Source organism: Phoca vitulina, unplaced genomic scaffold (assembly GCF_004348235.1).
Source record: "Phoca vitulina isolate PV1807 unplaced genomic scaffold, GSC_HSeal_1.0 scaffold4, whole genome shotgun sequence".
Classification (NCBI taxonomy): Eukaryota; Metazoa; Chordata; class Mammalia; order Carnivora; family Phocidae; genus Phoca; species Phoca vitulina.
In genome coordinates this window covers 83,001,115-83,017,442 of record NW_022589707.1, presented here as the reverse complement: position 1 = coordinate 83,017,442, position 16,328 = coordinate 83,001,115, and the positions used below count along the sequence as shown (strand labels likewise).

The 16,328-nt window shown below is 43.6% G+C and overlaps 1 protein-coding gene across 1 annotated transcript; it reads left to right on the top strand.

The window, feature by feature from the left end:
- Positions 1-841: 841 nt before the first annotated feature.
- On the top strand, positions 842-10,672 carry SFRP4 (secreted frizzled related protein 4). The gene is made up of 6 exons (XM_032401292.1): positions 842-1,410; positions 2,680-2,760; positions 2,857-2,922; positions 5,210-5,408; positions 7,853-7,916; positions 9,895-10,672. Exons 1-6 carry the CDS (start codon positions 966-968, stop codon positions 10,078-10,080), a joined length of 1,041 nt encoding a protein of 346 aa, XP_032257183.1. The 5' UTR covers positions 842-965; the 3' UTR covers positions 10,081-10,672.
- The last annotated feature ends 5,656 nt before the right edge of the window (positions 10,673-16,328 follow it).

Here is a 16,328-nt window from a genome sequence, read left to right as displayed (position 1 = left end):
ACTAGAAGATGCTATTATTGCACCTTCAGGCAGTTCTGTTCCTGGAGCAGGTATAGACCAAATGCCGTTCTGGAAAAACCTGAGCCCAAACTCATGTCTTCTAGTCACAACAATAACAACAAAACCCAACTCCGTACAACTGGGGGAGAGGGCGTTTGTTTATATAACGTGTCCATCCGGTCCCACACAGTAGTCTCGCCGCTCAGCGCTTCTCATGCCCCCTACTGGAGAAAGCAAGCATGCTTCAGAATTAAAGGGCCGCAGAAGTTCCCATTTCCCTCCAACTCTGTACTTGGGGAACCTCTAAGGCAGAGAGGGCGCAAAGTTCAGCTTTGACCCAAATAGCGTCTTCGCCTCTCCTGAAATCCTCTCCTGCACCCTCTTGGATCCGGTGTCCAAAACGACTGCCAGACTCTGTTTCTTGGTGCGAAGAAAAAGGACTGGCCAGACTAAAAAGGAGGGACTTTGGGGAAATACAGGATTCCAGCCCTGGGCTGCGGCCCGGAGGAGATGATGTCACCGCTCCGGCAAAGCGAGGGCTGGGGCGGGGGGGGGGGGGGGGGGGGGGGGTGCGCGGGTGCGGCCGAGGGGGAGCCCGCACCGCTCTCGCAGCTGCCAAGGGAGCGTTCCGGGCCCACGTCAGGGGACGTGTCGGGATAAATAGGGTCCCGCAATGGCCGAGGTCGGCTGCGCTCGGAGTTGCCGGGTCGGGGACTGGAGCTGCCCGGGCGGGTCCGCGCCCCGCAGGCTGAGGGCTGGCGCTGCTCGCGCTCGGTGCGCCGGACGCCGGATACCCCGGGCCGCTCCCGCTGCCCCGCACCGCTGCCCACCGCAGCGCGGGCGGAGAGCCTCTCCCGTGCCCCCGAAGGACTTCCTCCCCAGGGAAGGGAGGACGAGAGACTAGGGGAGCAGCAAGCCGGGGGCCCCTTCTGCCGGTCGGGGTGGCGGCGCGCCAGCGCAGTGCCATGCTGCTCTCGGTCCTGGCGGCGTTGTGCCTGGGGCTGCGCCTGGCGCTCGGCGTGCGCGGCGCGCCCTGCGAGGCGGTGCGCATCCCCATGTGCCGGCACATGCCCTGGAACATCACGCGGATGCCCAACCACCTGCACCACAGCACGCAGGAGAACGCCATCCTGGCCATCGAGCAGTACGAGGAGCTGGTGGACGTGAACTGCAGCTCGGTGCTGCGCTTCTTCCTCTGCGCCATGTACGCGCCCATCTGCACGCTGGAGTTCCTGCACGACCCCATCAAGCCGTGCAAGTCGGTGTGCCAGCGCGCGCGCGACGACTGCGAGCCCCTCATGAAGATGTACAACCACAGCTGGCCCGAGAGCCTGGCCTGCGACGAGCTGCCCGTCTACGACCGTGGCGTGTGCATCTCGCCGGAGGCCATCGTCACCGACCTCCCCGAGGGTGAGGCCGAGGGGAAGGACCGAGGGGGCGAGGGGCATTCTTGGCAGTTGCTGCCACGTGAGAACCGGGCGGCCACTTCTCCCGATGCCAGTGGGTGGACGGTCAGCACCCCCCACCCCACTTCCGAGGGTTGGGGGAGGTGGGAAGGGCTGGTGACCAGACTTTGGGGAAAAGTCTGGTTTCCCTACAGGAATTTCGGAAGCTGAAGAACACCACGTCCCATAGATTATGTGTGTGCGGGGTGAGGAGGTGCTTATAAGTGAGCCACTGGGGGCATTGTCATTGACAGAGAAGAGCGGCAATAGCAGGTGGGGCATAGGACCGGGCTGAGCCAGTGTTAAGCACTTTACGTGTATCGTTTAATCCTGAAAACAGTCCCACCGGGATTCTCCAGTTAGTGTCAGCTCTTGAAAACTCTTGCCGAAAAAGGCAGTACCAGTCATCACTCCCCACCAGGAGTGCAAGTTTGTAAATTTAGTTCTGGAAAATTGTGACATCTGTTTCATAGACAAACTCTGTGGCATCTTCCTTAACTGGATAACAATTTTTGCTTCCTTTTTTTTTTTTTTTTTTTTTTGTCATTTTGCTGCTTTTCTAGGATGAAGGAGCAAGTTTAATTCCATTTCTTGAAATGAAACCTAAGAGCATTTTGCATGCTTTTATCCCGGACCCAGGTTCCTGCACATTTAAAGAGATTATGGTGTTGCCTCAGTGTAGTTTTTGAGGTTCTATCTCAGAGCATTGCCCAATACATGAAGGAGAAGTAAAGTGAAGGGAAAATCGAAACTCCTCTCTAATTCAAAGCTTTAGAAAAAAAACCATATTTATTGCTTACATTATATAAATGATAGAGGGTTATGCTTTGGGGGATTTACATATAGCTGTGGACTGTTTCTGCACTGCAAAAGGAGAGGTGGTGATTTGGAAATATTCTGGACATTTTGATTAGTGTCAACTGTCAACTTGGAAAAACCAACATTTTAAAATGGATTTGGAAGGGAAGTTAGCTGTGTGTATCAGCCAAGTCAAATGGACACGCATTCACGTCAATTTGTGCTCGATGGGTAAAATCTCACTCAAAAGTCTTCTTTCCTAAGCCCAGGAATGTCTGTATGAAAGAGGTAGTCGACAGTCATATGCCACTTTTACAATGTAGTGTTATTCTTTTGTGATACTGTGCTAGTGTGTGTCTCCAGATGGTTCTTTATTCCAGCTGGGTGAACAGGCTAAGTCACTGACCACACCCATGCGGCTCTGTGTGTGTTTCAGACGTTAAGTGGATAGACATCACGCCAGACATGATGGTTCAGGAAAGGCCTCTTGATGTTGACTGTAAACGCCTAAGCCCCGGTGAGTTCTTTCGCCTTGAGGTTCCCTCTTTGTCTCCTCCCCAGAATGGTTTCAGGACACTTTTCCAACTTCTTGTCTCTCTTTCGTCTCCTTCAGACCGTTGCAAGTGCAAAAAGGTGAAGCCCACTCTGGCGACATATCTGAGCAAAAACTACAGCTACGGTAAGTCATCGGACGCAACCATTCACCTGAGGACTTGCCACGTTGCAAAGCCAGCCACAAAGCTGATGACAAAGGGTTTACTTACGTGGGTTCTCGACGTGGGTTCCGGATGGCACAAACACAACTGTAAAATGTCTTGCTCTTCTGGGTAAATTAAGCAAAACCAAAGTAGATTACCCAGGGAGAACAGTGATGTGGATCAGAGCACAAATTTGCCTTCAAGGTCCTCCTTGTCTTAGGGAGAGGGGCCACTCAGCCAGGCCAGCCCATCTGACCTGTTCTCTTCCTGAGGTTTCCTGAAGGATGGGTGAGTGATCCATGGGCTGGATTATCTGAGGCCCAGAGGCCCAGGAGCTAAGACCTGCCCATCTTTCTTTTTACTTATAAACACCTGTAAAAAAAAAAAACAAAAAACAAAAAACCTGTAGATATTTAACATCTTAAAGGAATTGTGGGGAAATATGTACAAGTATTGACATAGTTTAAATGCCCTCCTCTCTTACTGGAAAGAACAGTCAGCACGTTCTTCAAAGAATCAGGCTATTTTTAATTTTTTAAGTAAATTTAATTCTATTATCATTTGAAAGTAAATTTAATTAAAAATAGGTTCTTTTAAAATATCTATTTGGGCTCCTTTATGTACCTTTGCAACTCTTAAATTACTTCTGCTGAAATAACAGGAACTGTTTAGGCAAAATGGTCATTTTATTTGTTAACTTTGTTTTCCGTAATTCAAACTGAAATTTTAAATCATGAACTTTATGTAATATTTCATATGTGAAAATAGGAAGATCATGGCCATATAAAAGTCTGAAGGGGTGCCTGAGTGGCTCAGTCGGTTAAGCATTGCCTTCAGCTCGGGTCATGATCATGGGGTCCTGTGATCGAGTCCCACATCAGGCTCCTTACTTGGTGGAGAGTCTGCTTCTCCCTCTCCCTCTCCCACTCCTCCTGCTTGTGTTCCTTCTCTTGCTGTGTCTATGTCAAATAAATAAATAAAATCCTAAAAAAATAATAATAAATTTTAAAAAAATAAAAGTCTGAAAAACATAACCTTTTATTTGAATTGTAAGATTTGAGATTATACATAGCCAATGTGGGTAACTCAACCAAAGGGGAAAAAAAAGCACTGACTTTTCCAGTAGCTTTCATTGTTGTTGTTTTAAAACTGTTCTTTGTAGATATTGTCTTAATCTAATCTACTTTTTCCCTCATCTGACACTATCCAGCCCTCCTTACTAACCAGAGTTTCACTGTCTTGCTATTCTCCATAACTACTTTGATGATGAAACCATTTCTATTTAAGTCCTTTGGCTTCTTCATAAACCAGCTTTCTAGGACAGAATCCAAGACAGATCCGTGCGAGGCTGATTACAATTCCATGGAAGGCAGTAATAGCAAGGGACCAAAAGGGCCAGAATTTAAAGCTTGATCAGACACACTGATGTTAACAGCCATCTGTAATAAGAGTTATACTTCTGCTCACCACAGACCTGGCTTTGACAGTCTATGCAATTAAAGGATTGAGAGCAGTGATCTTCAGAGACTCCTTCCAGTTCAAAAATGTTATGACTTTAATAACTTCCTTTGGAAGAGAGGAAGTTCAAGCATCAGGCGGGTAGTTGGACCATACAACTTTAAAGTGGCTTCTGAGGGGCGCCTGGGTGGCTCAGTCGGTTGAGCGTTGGACTCTTGATTTTGGCTCCGGTCATGATCTCATGACCTTGGGCTTCGGGCTCAGCGGGAGTCTGCCTGAGATTCTCTTTCTCCTCCCTCTCTGTCCCTCCCCCCACACGCTCTCTCTCTCAAATAATACATCTTAAAAAAAAAAGTGGCTTCTGAACTCAAGAACATATGATCTCACTTCAGATAATCACAAGGCAGAGGATTAACAAATATTGACATTCCTGACATGAATTTCCGGGTAGGATTTGGGCAAACAAACACCCAAACAAACGGGACTAATTTTAGGATTTTGAGGCGGGGAACAATCTGTGCGGTTCTTTATCAGCTGCAGCCGATGCGGAGCAGTGGCCGAGCCAGCTGCAGAGCCCCGCGGGAGCCTGCTCGTCCCCGCACACCTGCACTCTGCCGCAGGATCCGGGCCTCGGCAGACAATGCTGACAATCGGATTGTGTGGGCTCCTTGCCTGCGTCTGGGCAGCGTGGACATGACCATAATTACAGGAGGGATTCTTTAAGAGAGGTTCAGGAGTTGGCGCGGATGCACCATCCTTCTTTGTCTCCGAAGGCTCCATCAACACTTCTGTCACTTTTTTCAATCGCAGTCATTCATGCCAAAATAAAAGCCGTGCAGAGGAGTGGCTGTAACGAAGTGACCACCGTGGTGGACGTGAAAGAGATCTTCAAGTCCTCGTCCCCCATCCCTCGAATGCAGGTCCCACTCATCACAAATTCTTCCTGCCAGTGTCCTCACATCCTGCCCCACCAAGACGTTCTCATCATGTGTTATGAGTGGCGCTCCAGGTAGGCACGAAGGGGCAGAAGCAACTGCACGCTGCTTCTAGAAACCTGAATCTCATTTAGCAGGGATGGTTTATTTAAAAAAAAAAAAAAAAAAAAAAATGGCATCAGTAGTTCTTTTTTAAAAGACAACTAACTAACTAAATAAATAAATAAATAAACAAATCGATCATTTTAATAGATGCCGCTGTTACCATATCACATATCCTAAATATCATTGAATTCCTCATGGCATTAAGGAAAAATCGAAATAGGACTATTTGAATGGAATCTTTAAAAATCAAGTTCAGAATTCATTAAACGACTTGAAAAATCATAGGCAGATATACTACTATGAGTTACAACAGTTCTTTTCAAACCATTCAAATCAATCTTAGTGTGGCAAATCCTGAATATTTTTTAAGAGCTCTTTAACAACTTACAGATCGAGTAAAGACGGCCATTTGAGACGACAGGTCCACATTTTCCTTATATACAATATAAATGTACAGTATTTGTTTGATAGACCATTACACACACACACGGTCAGACTCACACTCACACACACATATACGCATATCTCTGGGAGTGTGCATCCCCACCTCTCTTTCCTTGGCATCTTTTTATATACTGGTACATTCCTTGTAATGGAAAAATCAAACTCTTCAGACCAGGTTCCAGGAAGGACCCCATAACTTGCTGCAGGATACATCTCCAACAAAATGACTCCTTTTTTTATATAACCAGTCTTCCCTTTGATTCCCTGCCATTAATGCTTATCTGTTTCTTCTGGATACAGCTATGGACTGTTTCTCCAAAACCCCTTTTGAAACTGACCTCACTTGAATACTTCCTTGATCTGTATCCTGTCAGTATTTGGGTACCGTCCTCGCACCATGTATACCACCTTGTGTTCTTGGCTTTAAAACTGTTCTTCTACTTAGAGCTTGTCTCTCTGAAGAAGTTGAATGAATGAATGTTGACTGAAGTTTCTGGGCTCATCTCTTGCATAGTATTTGTACCTGCTACAGAACGAGATGCGGTTCTGGGACCGTACCAGATTGCTAGTCATTCAATCCTATTGGGACAGATAAGTGGATTATAAATGAATTAAATAACATCTTTCCTGTCATCCTTTCTGTTCACTTATAGACTTAATATAATTCTGATGAAAATACCAGTAAAAATATTTTTGAATGACTGGGAGTTATGTCTTCATAATTGATGCTGATGATCATTTGAAGGAACAAACGGGCAAGGGCATGTAAAGGAGATTTTGAAAATACCATTTGAAAGGAGATCTGCCTTAGGAGAAACAGAAAACTGGTACCGAGCTACACTTGCTAATGCCATGTGGGGCAGGAGTACACATGTAGGTAAATAACACAGAGGAAGCAGTCTTGAAACAGATTCTAATGTATAAAATAACTGATTGTGAAGGAGATATGGCAAATCAATTGGACATGAATATATTATTTAGTAAATGTTGCAAATATTTTTATTTGGAAAACTAGTACATATTTTCACTTTATACTGTACTATAAAATAAATTTCAAATGGATTAAAGAGCTATTTTTTAAACGTAATCATAGAAGATAAAATCAGGTGAATAGATATGTGAAATCTGAAAGGCAAAATACTTTACAAACATGAAATTAACGTAAGAAATTACAGGGGCAAAATGTCAATATAGACTTTTGATGACATAATATCATGGACATAAAAATTACCCAAAAAGGCCAATAAATATTGAGAAAAATATTTGCAATGGTTATGACAACACAATAGTAACCTTACTGTATAAAGAGGTCACATTTGATACATTAAGACTACAATATATAAATAATGTGTACATAAATCTATACGGACAAGTTCCAGAAGAAATACAAATAGTATTAAATTTACCTCTTTAATTCTCCAACCCAAATTAAAAAATAATTTGAACGAAAGTTCAACCATTCTGAAAACAATTTGGCACTGTGCATGGAAAACCTTGAAAAAAGACATATTCTTTGGCCCAGTAATTCTACTTTCAGAAATCTGTCCTAAGGCAATAATAAGTCAGTGCACACTAGTATATATATACAAGGAAATTCGACTCAATGCTGGTAATAGTAGCTAAGCAAAAGGAGGTTCAACAGTAGAAAAAGGCCTAAGTGTATTATGCATATCATTGTTGAAATATTTTATGGTTATTAAAGCTGTATTTTTTAATTATTCTAATTATATGAGAAAATACATAGAATGATTAAAAAATGTACAGTATGATCTCAATATACAGTGTGATCTAAACACATATATATAGGGACAAGGAAGAATAAAAGGAAATGCTAGTAAAATATGAATGGTATACATGTGGAGTGTACAGTTAAGAGTTATAAAGAATTTTGGCTTTTTACAATTTTTTGGATTTTTAAACTTTTTCCTTTCATAATCAGAATTGCTCAAGATCAATTACTTTTTTTCAGGATGATGCTTCTTGAAAACTGTTTAGTTGAAAAATGGAGAGATCAACTCAGTAAAAGATCCATAGTAAGTATAATTAGCAACACTACGAATATGGCATTAAGGGCATGTGAAGAAATTCTTTAGAGCTGGGGGATTCTTCACATTCTTCTCTCTCCAGGCCCTCAGGGGGCCTGCAATAGCGGCACAATTTGCCTTTTGAATAAGTAGTTAAGAGCACAGCTGTTCTGACTTGGAAGCTGTAGCATTAATCTCTCTTCAGCCTCAGAGGTGATTTGGTTGCATTCAATACGGATCGACTGATTATTTCCAGGTTAAATTGGTGGTGTTTTTTTTTTTATCTCTTTATGGTATTTTATTTAACTATTTCAGCAAAATCAGTTAGGTACTTGAGCAGAATTAACATCCAGAGGGCTTAAAACAGACATAGACATGTAAGGGTGTGAATACGCAATTCTAAAATTCATTCTGTCTCTGTACAAAGCATAATCTTTCCCTGTATTTAAGATAATTTTGAGACTCTTGTCAAAATCAATTATCTACAAACTGTAATCATTCTGTGGCCAAATCCATGATTTTAGTGGTAACATCATGGAAATATTGGTAATTCAGTTAAGGGAGTTAGAATAATTTTTTTTGCCCAGAGATATGAGATCACACCAGAACTAAAGAAATCAGGTCATTGGTTGGAAATGTTTAAAGCATCCCCTCTCCTGAAAATATGTTTAGATGTATCTAGGAGAATTTGTGTTTTCCGGTTCACGAAAGGTCTTACAACGGCCTGGGGCCTCTCAATTTGCGAGGGAAAAGACTGATGGAGAAGGTAGTTTGAACACAGCTTCTCCTACTCCGTGCACTTCGGAATAACACAACGGGCACATCTGAGCTAAAAACTCAGGCGCTGCTCAGGAGCGCGCTTAGCCTTACTGGACAGAAAATTCTAGCGGGATTGGTTATCCGGTTTCCAGGACTACCGTAGATTAGAAGCATCAATGTAGAAAGTCAGTCCACCATAAGAACCTGAGAGGAAAGCAAGCTTTCAGGAATCATAGAGCTGTTTGGGCCATTCAGTTTTGCAACAAACATTCCAATATGCTTCAGTGAGAATTTGAAGCTAGCACCATATAATAGCAAACGTGATGAGTTCATGATTTCAGAACAGACTAGACTTGTGCCCTGGGAGGGTGGGGACTGTGTTTCTCATCTCCCTGCATTTCTAGTGCCTCGGACAATGCCTGGCCTGTGGTCATGCTCAAACTCTTTGCTGAATGAAATACACTCTGACCAAGTAGGGGCATATAGGTTATGCTAAAAGGCAATGTCTATTCAAGTGGACCCACTTTTTCAGTTTTTTCTTACATGCTGCTGTTTAAGCGAATAGTATTTCTTTATATTATAAGCAGTGAGTCCTTTTCTATGAAGGAAACAACTATCCAGAAAGTCTCATTTCTCATCGGTTCTGGGTGGCTACCACTTGAGCGGATTACTACAGGTGGGAGGGGCTTCTGTCTCGGATGGAAGAGCATTAGGTGAACCCACCCACAAATGCGCTGGGAGGCCCCCTGGCCTTCCTCGTGGGCTGGGTAAACTTCTGCTCTCTGCCATGTCAGAGCCTCTTTAGAAGGCTTGGCAGTGCACGAATGTCGCAGCACAGGGCCGCTGGGCAAAAGTGCCTGGCCTGGGGTCTTGGGCCCCGGAGTCAGACTGGTGAATTTGGTTCCCAGCTCTGACATTTGTCAGCTGTGTGACCGGCTGCAAAGGGGCCGTGTGTGCCCTTTCCTGGCCACGACTGTGGTGTCCAACCTAGCAGGGCTGTGGGGAGCTTCCGTGAAATGAATGGGTATCAAGACTTCATCCCATCTTGAGCGCTTCTCAAATCCTCTGGTGTGTGCCAAGTGCCCGGCAATGCAGGCTGGCGATTTTATTCATTGTTGTCACGACTCAGCTATTACAGGGGGGAAAAATGGCATCGATTCTGACGTCAGTTTCCCAGCATTACACAGTGCGATGCCTCTGACGGTCATGTGTGCAAATTGCCTCCCAGCAGTGGGAAGAGAGGCTGCAGGAACAGCGGAGGACCGTTCAGGACAAGAAGCGAACAGCGGGGCGTACCAGTCGTAGCAACACCCCGAAGCCAAAGGGAAAGCCGCCTGCTCCCAAACCAGCCAGCCCCAAGAAGACCATTAAAGCTAGGAGTGCCCAGAAGAGAACAAACCCCAAAAGAGTGTGAGCCAGCCGCCTTCCAGAACCGAGACTGCCTCTCAGGCCGAGGCCAGGCGCTGCCCAGCCAGCCTGGGGAAGGCCCCACTCCCCTTGCCTTAACAACTGCAGAACTCCTCCTACACACATCTTGCGGCATTTTTCTTAATGATCTGCTTCCGTTTTTCTTTTTCAGCCACCACAAGCCGTAGTGGTAGGTATGTCCTTTGGTGTGGAAGGTCTATGAAAGCTGAAAGCTGGTGGACAAAGCTTCTGGTGGCATTCAGAGTAGCCTTCGTGGGGCCTACTCTGGGAGATCTCTGTGTGGGGAAAAGATGCTTTTGGTTCTTACCATTTGACCTAATATGTGCATTGTAAAATAAATGCCATATTACAAACAAAACACTCATTTTTCTTTTTACAATATGTTTTATTTCAGTTTGACTTGTGCTGTTAGAAGGTTCGTGATATTCTAAGATGTGATTGAAAATACAGTGATTCTAAGGAGGAAGGCAAGAGGAATGAATGTCTAAAAGATCTTTATGTGTTTGCTGTTTGCGGAAGAATTTCTGTGATGAAAGGAGGATATGGAAAATTGAGGTATTGAGGAACAATCTAGAAAAGCAGGGTATGGAAAATTGTAATGATTTTTTTTTTTTTACAAAGAACCCTTTCAGCTCATTTTTAGCTAGAAACTCTAGAAACTAAAATAATAATAATGATAACTAAATAAATAAAAGGGAAAGGCAGACACACCACATCTGTATCCTTGTTTCCTGGATACCATGCCGGGGGTGGCAAGGCTCTGAATTCACATTCATGATGCTTCTCATTAGTAATCGTTGTGTGGCACCAGAAACAGAGTTCGTTTCTCCTATTACGATTTATGCACCAGTGACTCAACCCCCAAGAATTTTACACCCCTGGATGTGGTGCTCATCTCATCTCCCAGGACATCCTAGGTATCTTGATGCCAAGCCTGAGAGAATTTTTGTCTCTGCGGAGAGCTGGTGCTTACAAAGTTCCCGTGGGCCCAATGGGGGGAGGGCCAGGCCTCCAAAGTCCCTGCTTCTCAGCCAGCACTGCTACCCCGCTACACCCCAGCTCTGCGCTTGGAACGACAACTACAGTCACCTCGCCATTCAAGGAGGTAGAGGAACAATCTGAAAGCTGAAGTATAAAATCTCCTTTAGCTTTCCCAATGTCCCTGCTTCTCAGAGAAGGCGTGAAGTGACCTGTCGTGCTCACACAAGATCATTAGACACATAATCTCCCTTCATCTCTGTAGCCATCGGGACACAGAAGTGAGGTGTGTGGGTAAGCCCAGGGAAAGTGGAGAAGTGGGGTTAATAAGAATGCGGGCATGGGCTCCCCTCTTCTCTGTCACCACCGCAGGGCGCTGGAGTTGAAGGAGTCCAGTAGATGGACCCACATTAGGGTACCAGTAAAATACTCGGTGTATGTTTCTGCTCCCTTAGACGCCAAACTTCTCCGGCCCTTAAGGAAAGCAGGAGAGGGGTTCAGCATAGCATCCACACCAAAGAAACCTACGCAAGGCCGTTAAAAGGAATTGGCAGCCTAGCTTACCTCCTCAGCGTTGTAGGGATTCTCTGGGGAGGGGAATCAGAAATGGAACTCTCCATGGAAGTGGAGAAAAAACATATGTAAAAAAAAGTCAACACCCTAAGTACAATTCTGAAGATTATAAGAGTTTGGAGAGGACTACATATTTAAACATTGTTTAAATATTTAACTGAAATCGTGTACTGAATATTAGACGAAATGCAATACTTCATTAGGAACATTAACACATTATACAGTACTTAACTAAGCACGCTTATACATTAGACAAGATGTAACCAGGCACATATATCAGTTTGATTAAATGAGAAAAGATGAACCAAGCCACTTGGTTTATTTATTATGAAAAAGTCAAAAACGAACATCAGCCCACACTGAGAGTAATGTGACAAGTACGGTAGTGGCCTTTGTGTGAGAGCTGAAAATTTCTTTCTCTCCCTTCAATATATTTTCCATTGAAATACATGTGAGAGGAGAAAAATAAAAATATATGGAAAGGAAAGCTGAGGTATTGAAATGAGAATTGTTTGAGAGTTGGATTACTTTAGTGAGGGAAAAAAAACTTATTTTGCAATATTTGGATCAGCAAATCTCATAATTAAGGACAACTGCAGGCATTTATTTTTTCAATAATTTTGTTGGTCTTTTAATAATATAGTAAACATGTGTTTTCTATAAAGTATTTAATAAATGCATAAAATAAAAATAGTGGAATTAAAATCCTACCTTATCCTACTTATAGCTATGCAGAGGTAATCACTGTTCGTATTTTGGTATACAATTTTCCAGGTGTTTCCTATGCATTTATGTAATGATTTGAGGGAAAAAAACCTAGGAGCTTATTATACATACTGTTGATTAACCTTCCTTCTTCACTCAGCCTCTTATTCAGACTAGTTCTCATGTCAATAAAGCTGATTGCCACCTCATTTATAATGGCTCTGTTGTATTCCATGGTATGCGTTACTCGACAAACCCTTATGTTTTTAGAGATTCAGGTTGTTTCTTAACTGAACATACTGAATAACTGAATCAACATCTTGATAACTAATATCTGTGCACATCCTTAATTAGTTCTTCAGGAGAAGTCAGTTTAAGTAGCATTGCTGGGCCAAGGGGTATGCCCACCAAGGAAAGTTCTTGATTATAGTGCCAATTATCCATCAGGATGTTGGACCACAGATAGGCAAAAATGCTGACCTTCCAAATCCTCACTAAGATTGTTTCTCCCTGTCAATATTTCTTTATAAATTTCAGCTGGGAACTGGATGTCACCTTGGGCAAAGCTCTGCTCCTCCTCTGTGAGCCATCGCTGACAACATTCTCAACTCTCCAAACACTCGGAAGCTGGGGGATGAGTGATGAAGCACCTCATAGAGGGTATAGTCGATAGAGAGATGATAGATACAATAGAGAGGTGACAGATAGATAGATGATAAATTTCTTAACTTCTGGGGAAAGCCTATGCAAACTTCTCAATTTTTTTAATGAATCAAATTTAATAGTATAACTGGTCATCTAGAAAAACCAAAGAATTAGGGTGTAGCAGACATGCCAGTAGATTTCCCCTCAGTCCAGCCTTCTTTTTAAGACACATGAGAATATAAATAACCTCAGTTTCTTCCTTTCTAGTTGGAAACCAAAGCAGCGTAGGACACCTGGGTGGCTCAGTCGGTTAAGCGTCTGCCTTCAGCTCAGGTCATGAGCTCAGGGTCCTGGGATCGAGCCCCACATTGAGCTCCATGTCGGGTTCCCTGCTCAGCAAGAAGTCTGCTTCTCCCTCTCCTTCTTCCCCCGCCCCGCTCTCTCTCTCTCTCTCTCTCAAATAAATAAAATCTTTTAAAAAAGGAAGGAAGGAAGGAAGGAAGGAAGGAAGGGAAGGAACGAAGAAAGGAACCAATGCAGTGTGAACACACTTTTGGTTTCTGTCCTTGGATGCTTATAGGATTGTCTATTACAAACTTATAAAAAATCTCCTTTTCTTGAGCTAGCTCTAGGGTACTTCTGTTTGGTGGAACCAGTCCCTGAATAAAAAAAAAAAAAAAAGAAGGGCACTTTTTTTTTTTTTGCCACAAGTCTCTACCTGCTGTTATCACCGATTCAAAAAGCAAAAATGGTTACTTGGAATTGTGGAATGCAAAAGTTGAATGGGACCTTAGAAGCCACACTCTAGCCTGCAGGAGAAAGGCTACACCCGCGCTTGTCTGATGCCTCACATGTGGTCAGAGAAAGATCTGGGCTCCCAAACTTACTCAATTTCACTTTAACAGACCAAAGGACTCTGGTTTGTCAGTAACATAAAGCCAGGCTATTAGAGGGAAGCCTCATGTTATCACCATGGGAAAAGCAATAAGAGAACAAATTAGTGCTTTTGGTTACAGAATGATATATGCCAATCCTGATCATAGTTCCTGACAGGAAAATATTTTTTTGAAAAGTATTTTACCCTGAAAGATATGTCATGGGACAGACATGCCAACCAAAAATTTTAGTTCATTGTCAACTTTGTGGCTTTTAACTGATAAGCACCAAATGGAGTTAACCGTGGAAGGATTCCATTGGAGGAAATGCCAGTGAGAGAGAATGGAGGGGGGATAAACAGAGCCGGCAGGGTGGACAGTGTGAGGGAAAGAAGGTTGGCGGGAAGCGCTTCAGACTTCCTTCATGTCTTAAGGAGAATTGGGCAAGGCTGCGGGAAGCCGGACATCAAGGAGTCCCTCATTTCCCAGGCCCAGCTCTGTGTTCGCGGCCTGCCCCACTCAGTCACGGATGCGCACCAGCCCATGGCAGCCTGGTCTTGGCGCAAGGCTCGCAATGTGTTTCAGACTGTGGTGTCTGGAGACCTGGTTAGTCATGGTCCCTGTGGTTGGTGTCAAGCAACAGACGTCTCTGTCAACTTCTGTAATTGTCATCTCTAAACTATTTGAATCTGTAAAACCCCAAAACTTTTACATCTTCATGTCTTTATGTCTTCTCTATTTCAAATTTATTGAAGGGAAAATGCGCCAATCACAACTACAGTCTTACGGTATTTACCCTTCTAGCGGAGAGAGGTCTCTTTGTACTAGAGAGTAAGGAATGGCAACGATGAGGTAATTAATGAGGCCATTCATGGCAGGAATCAAGTCCAGGATGTGTGATTTTGCCTTTACAGGTCCACACAGTGTTAAGCATAAGTGTATAAGCATAGGCATATCTAGCTCAATATTTGTATGAGATCAGTTTTATGACTGGATAATCCTAAAATATGTAGCTGCAATATCTAGATGAGAACCAAATTTGGATCACATTAGTGATGTACATTGAAAGGGAAAAAGAGCATACTTTATTAGCAATTAAATTTAGGGAAGACTCATAACCAGAGGGCTGACTCCAAGTGTCACAAAGTTGGAATAACATGAATAACATGATGAGGTGTAAAGAACTGGGATGAAGCAAAAAATTGTATTATGAATAAAATTCCGTCATGTATCAAGGGATATCTAAAATGCCGTTGTTGAATCAAACTGATGCATTTTTAAAATTCATTAACATTTTTAGTTTTCTTTTTTTTCTTTTTCTTCTTTTTTTTTTTTTTTAAGATTTTTATTTATTTGACAGAGACACAGCGAGAGAGGGAACACAAGCAGGGGGAGTGGGAAAGGGAGAAGCAGGCTTCCCGCTGAGCAGGGAGCCCAATGTGGGGCTCGATCCCAGGACCCTGGGATCATGGCCTGAGCTGAAGGCAGCCGCTTAACGACTGAGCCACCCAGGCGCCCCAACATTTTTAGTTTTCTAATAATGTCAAATTATTTATTATGTCATTGGATTATTTCAGCAGCTGAAAATCACATGGACAATTGCTTAGTCAACTTCTCCCCTTTATTAAAAGCATTAAAAAACGGACTTTGGAGGTCATCCAAAGTAGTTGCCAAGGGATGAGCAAGTTCAAACACAATTCAAGCAGGAATCAGTATCTGGGCATCCACTCCAGTGAGCAGAAAGAGCAACAAGAGAGTCCGGGAAGAGGGCTACAGAATAGGGCAGAGCATATTTTAGGTAATCTGTCCATTTTCTGCAGGGCATCTATTTACAGAGAATAGGATCCAGGGAGGGGATGCTGGAAAGTATTAGGCTCCAACCAAGAATGCTTCAGGTCTCCTGTCTTGGAAGGTGGCTCCGGGGACTAAGTGGGGAGATCAAGAAAACTGTGGCTGCAGGGTCATGGGGCACGAGTAAGCCAGCCCTAGAGGAAAGGGGTTGTTTTGTGTAGTGGAATTCATAATCCTATTTTGTAGTCCTCAATTGCTTCAGCCACAGTGGCTCAAGACATGCGTTTTGTGTCGCCAAGTCCAGCTGAGATTCAAAATCAGCCCACTTAGCTGGGCCCTGACAATGTGCTAGCCTCTTCTTTAACCTTTCTTCCCCCGGAGCAAGACGATATTCGCTGGTCCTGCCAACCCCAGCTCCCATGTGCCTGCCTCGTGCCTCTGCGTTCCAACCACTAACTTCAACCTCAAGACTAACACCAGCACAAATTAAGGTTTACTTGAATATATCTCTTTGGACATTATCAGATTTCTGACTCTTTAGCTCAAAACTAATTGTATAATCCTAAGGAAATAGCCTTTCCCTATGTCTTGCTTATAAAATCTTGATACAGATAGGTACACATATATGGACAACTGAGTGAAACATGCCATCTGCTGGTGAAATATG

Bases quoted from the DNA above. Each gene is read 5' to 3' on its own strand.
- SFRP4 (XM_032401292.1), top strand. From the start codon at position 966: ATGCTGCTCTCGGTCCTGGCGGCGTTGTGCCTGGGGCTGCGCCTGGCG. The intron at 1,411-2,679 runs GTGAGGCCGAGG...TGTGTGTTTCAG, and splicing joins CGTCACCGACCTCCCCGAGG to ACGTTAAGTGGATAGACATC. The intron at 5,409-7,852 runs GTAGGCACGAAG...ACTTTTTTTCAG, and splicing joins TGTTATGAGTGGCGCTCCAG to GATGATGCTTCTTGAAAACT.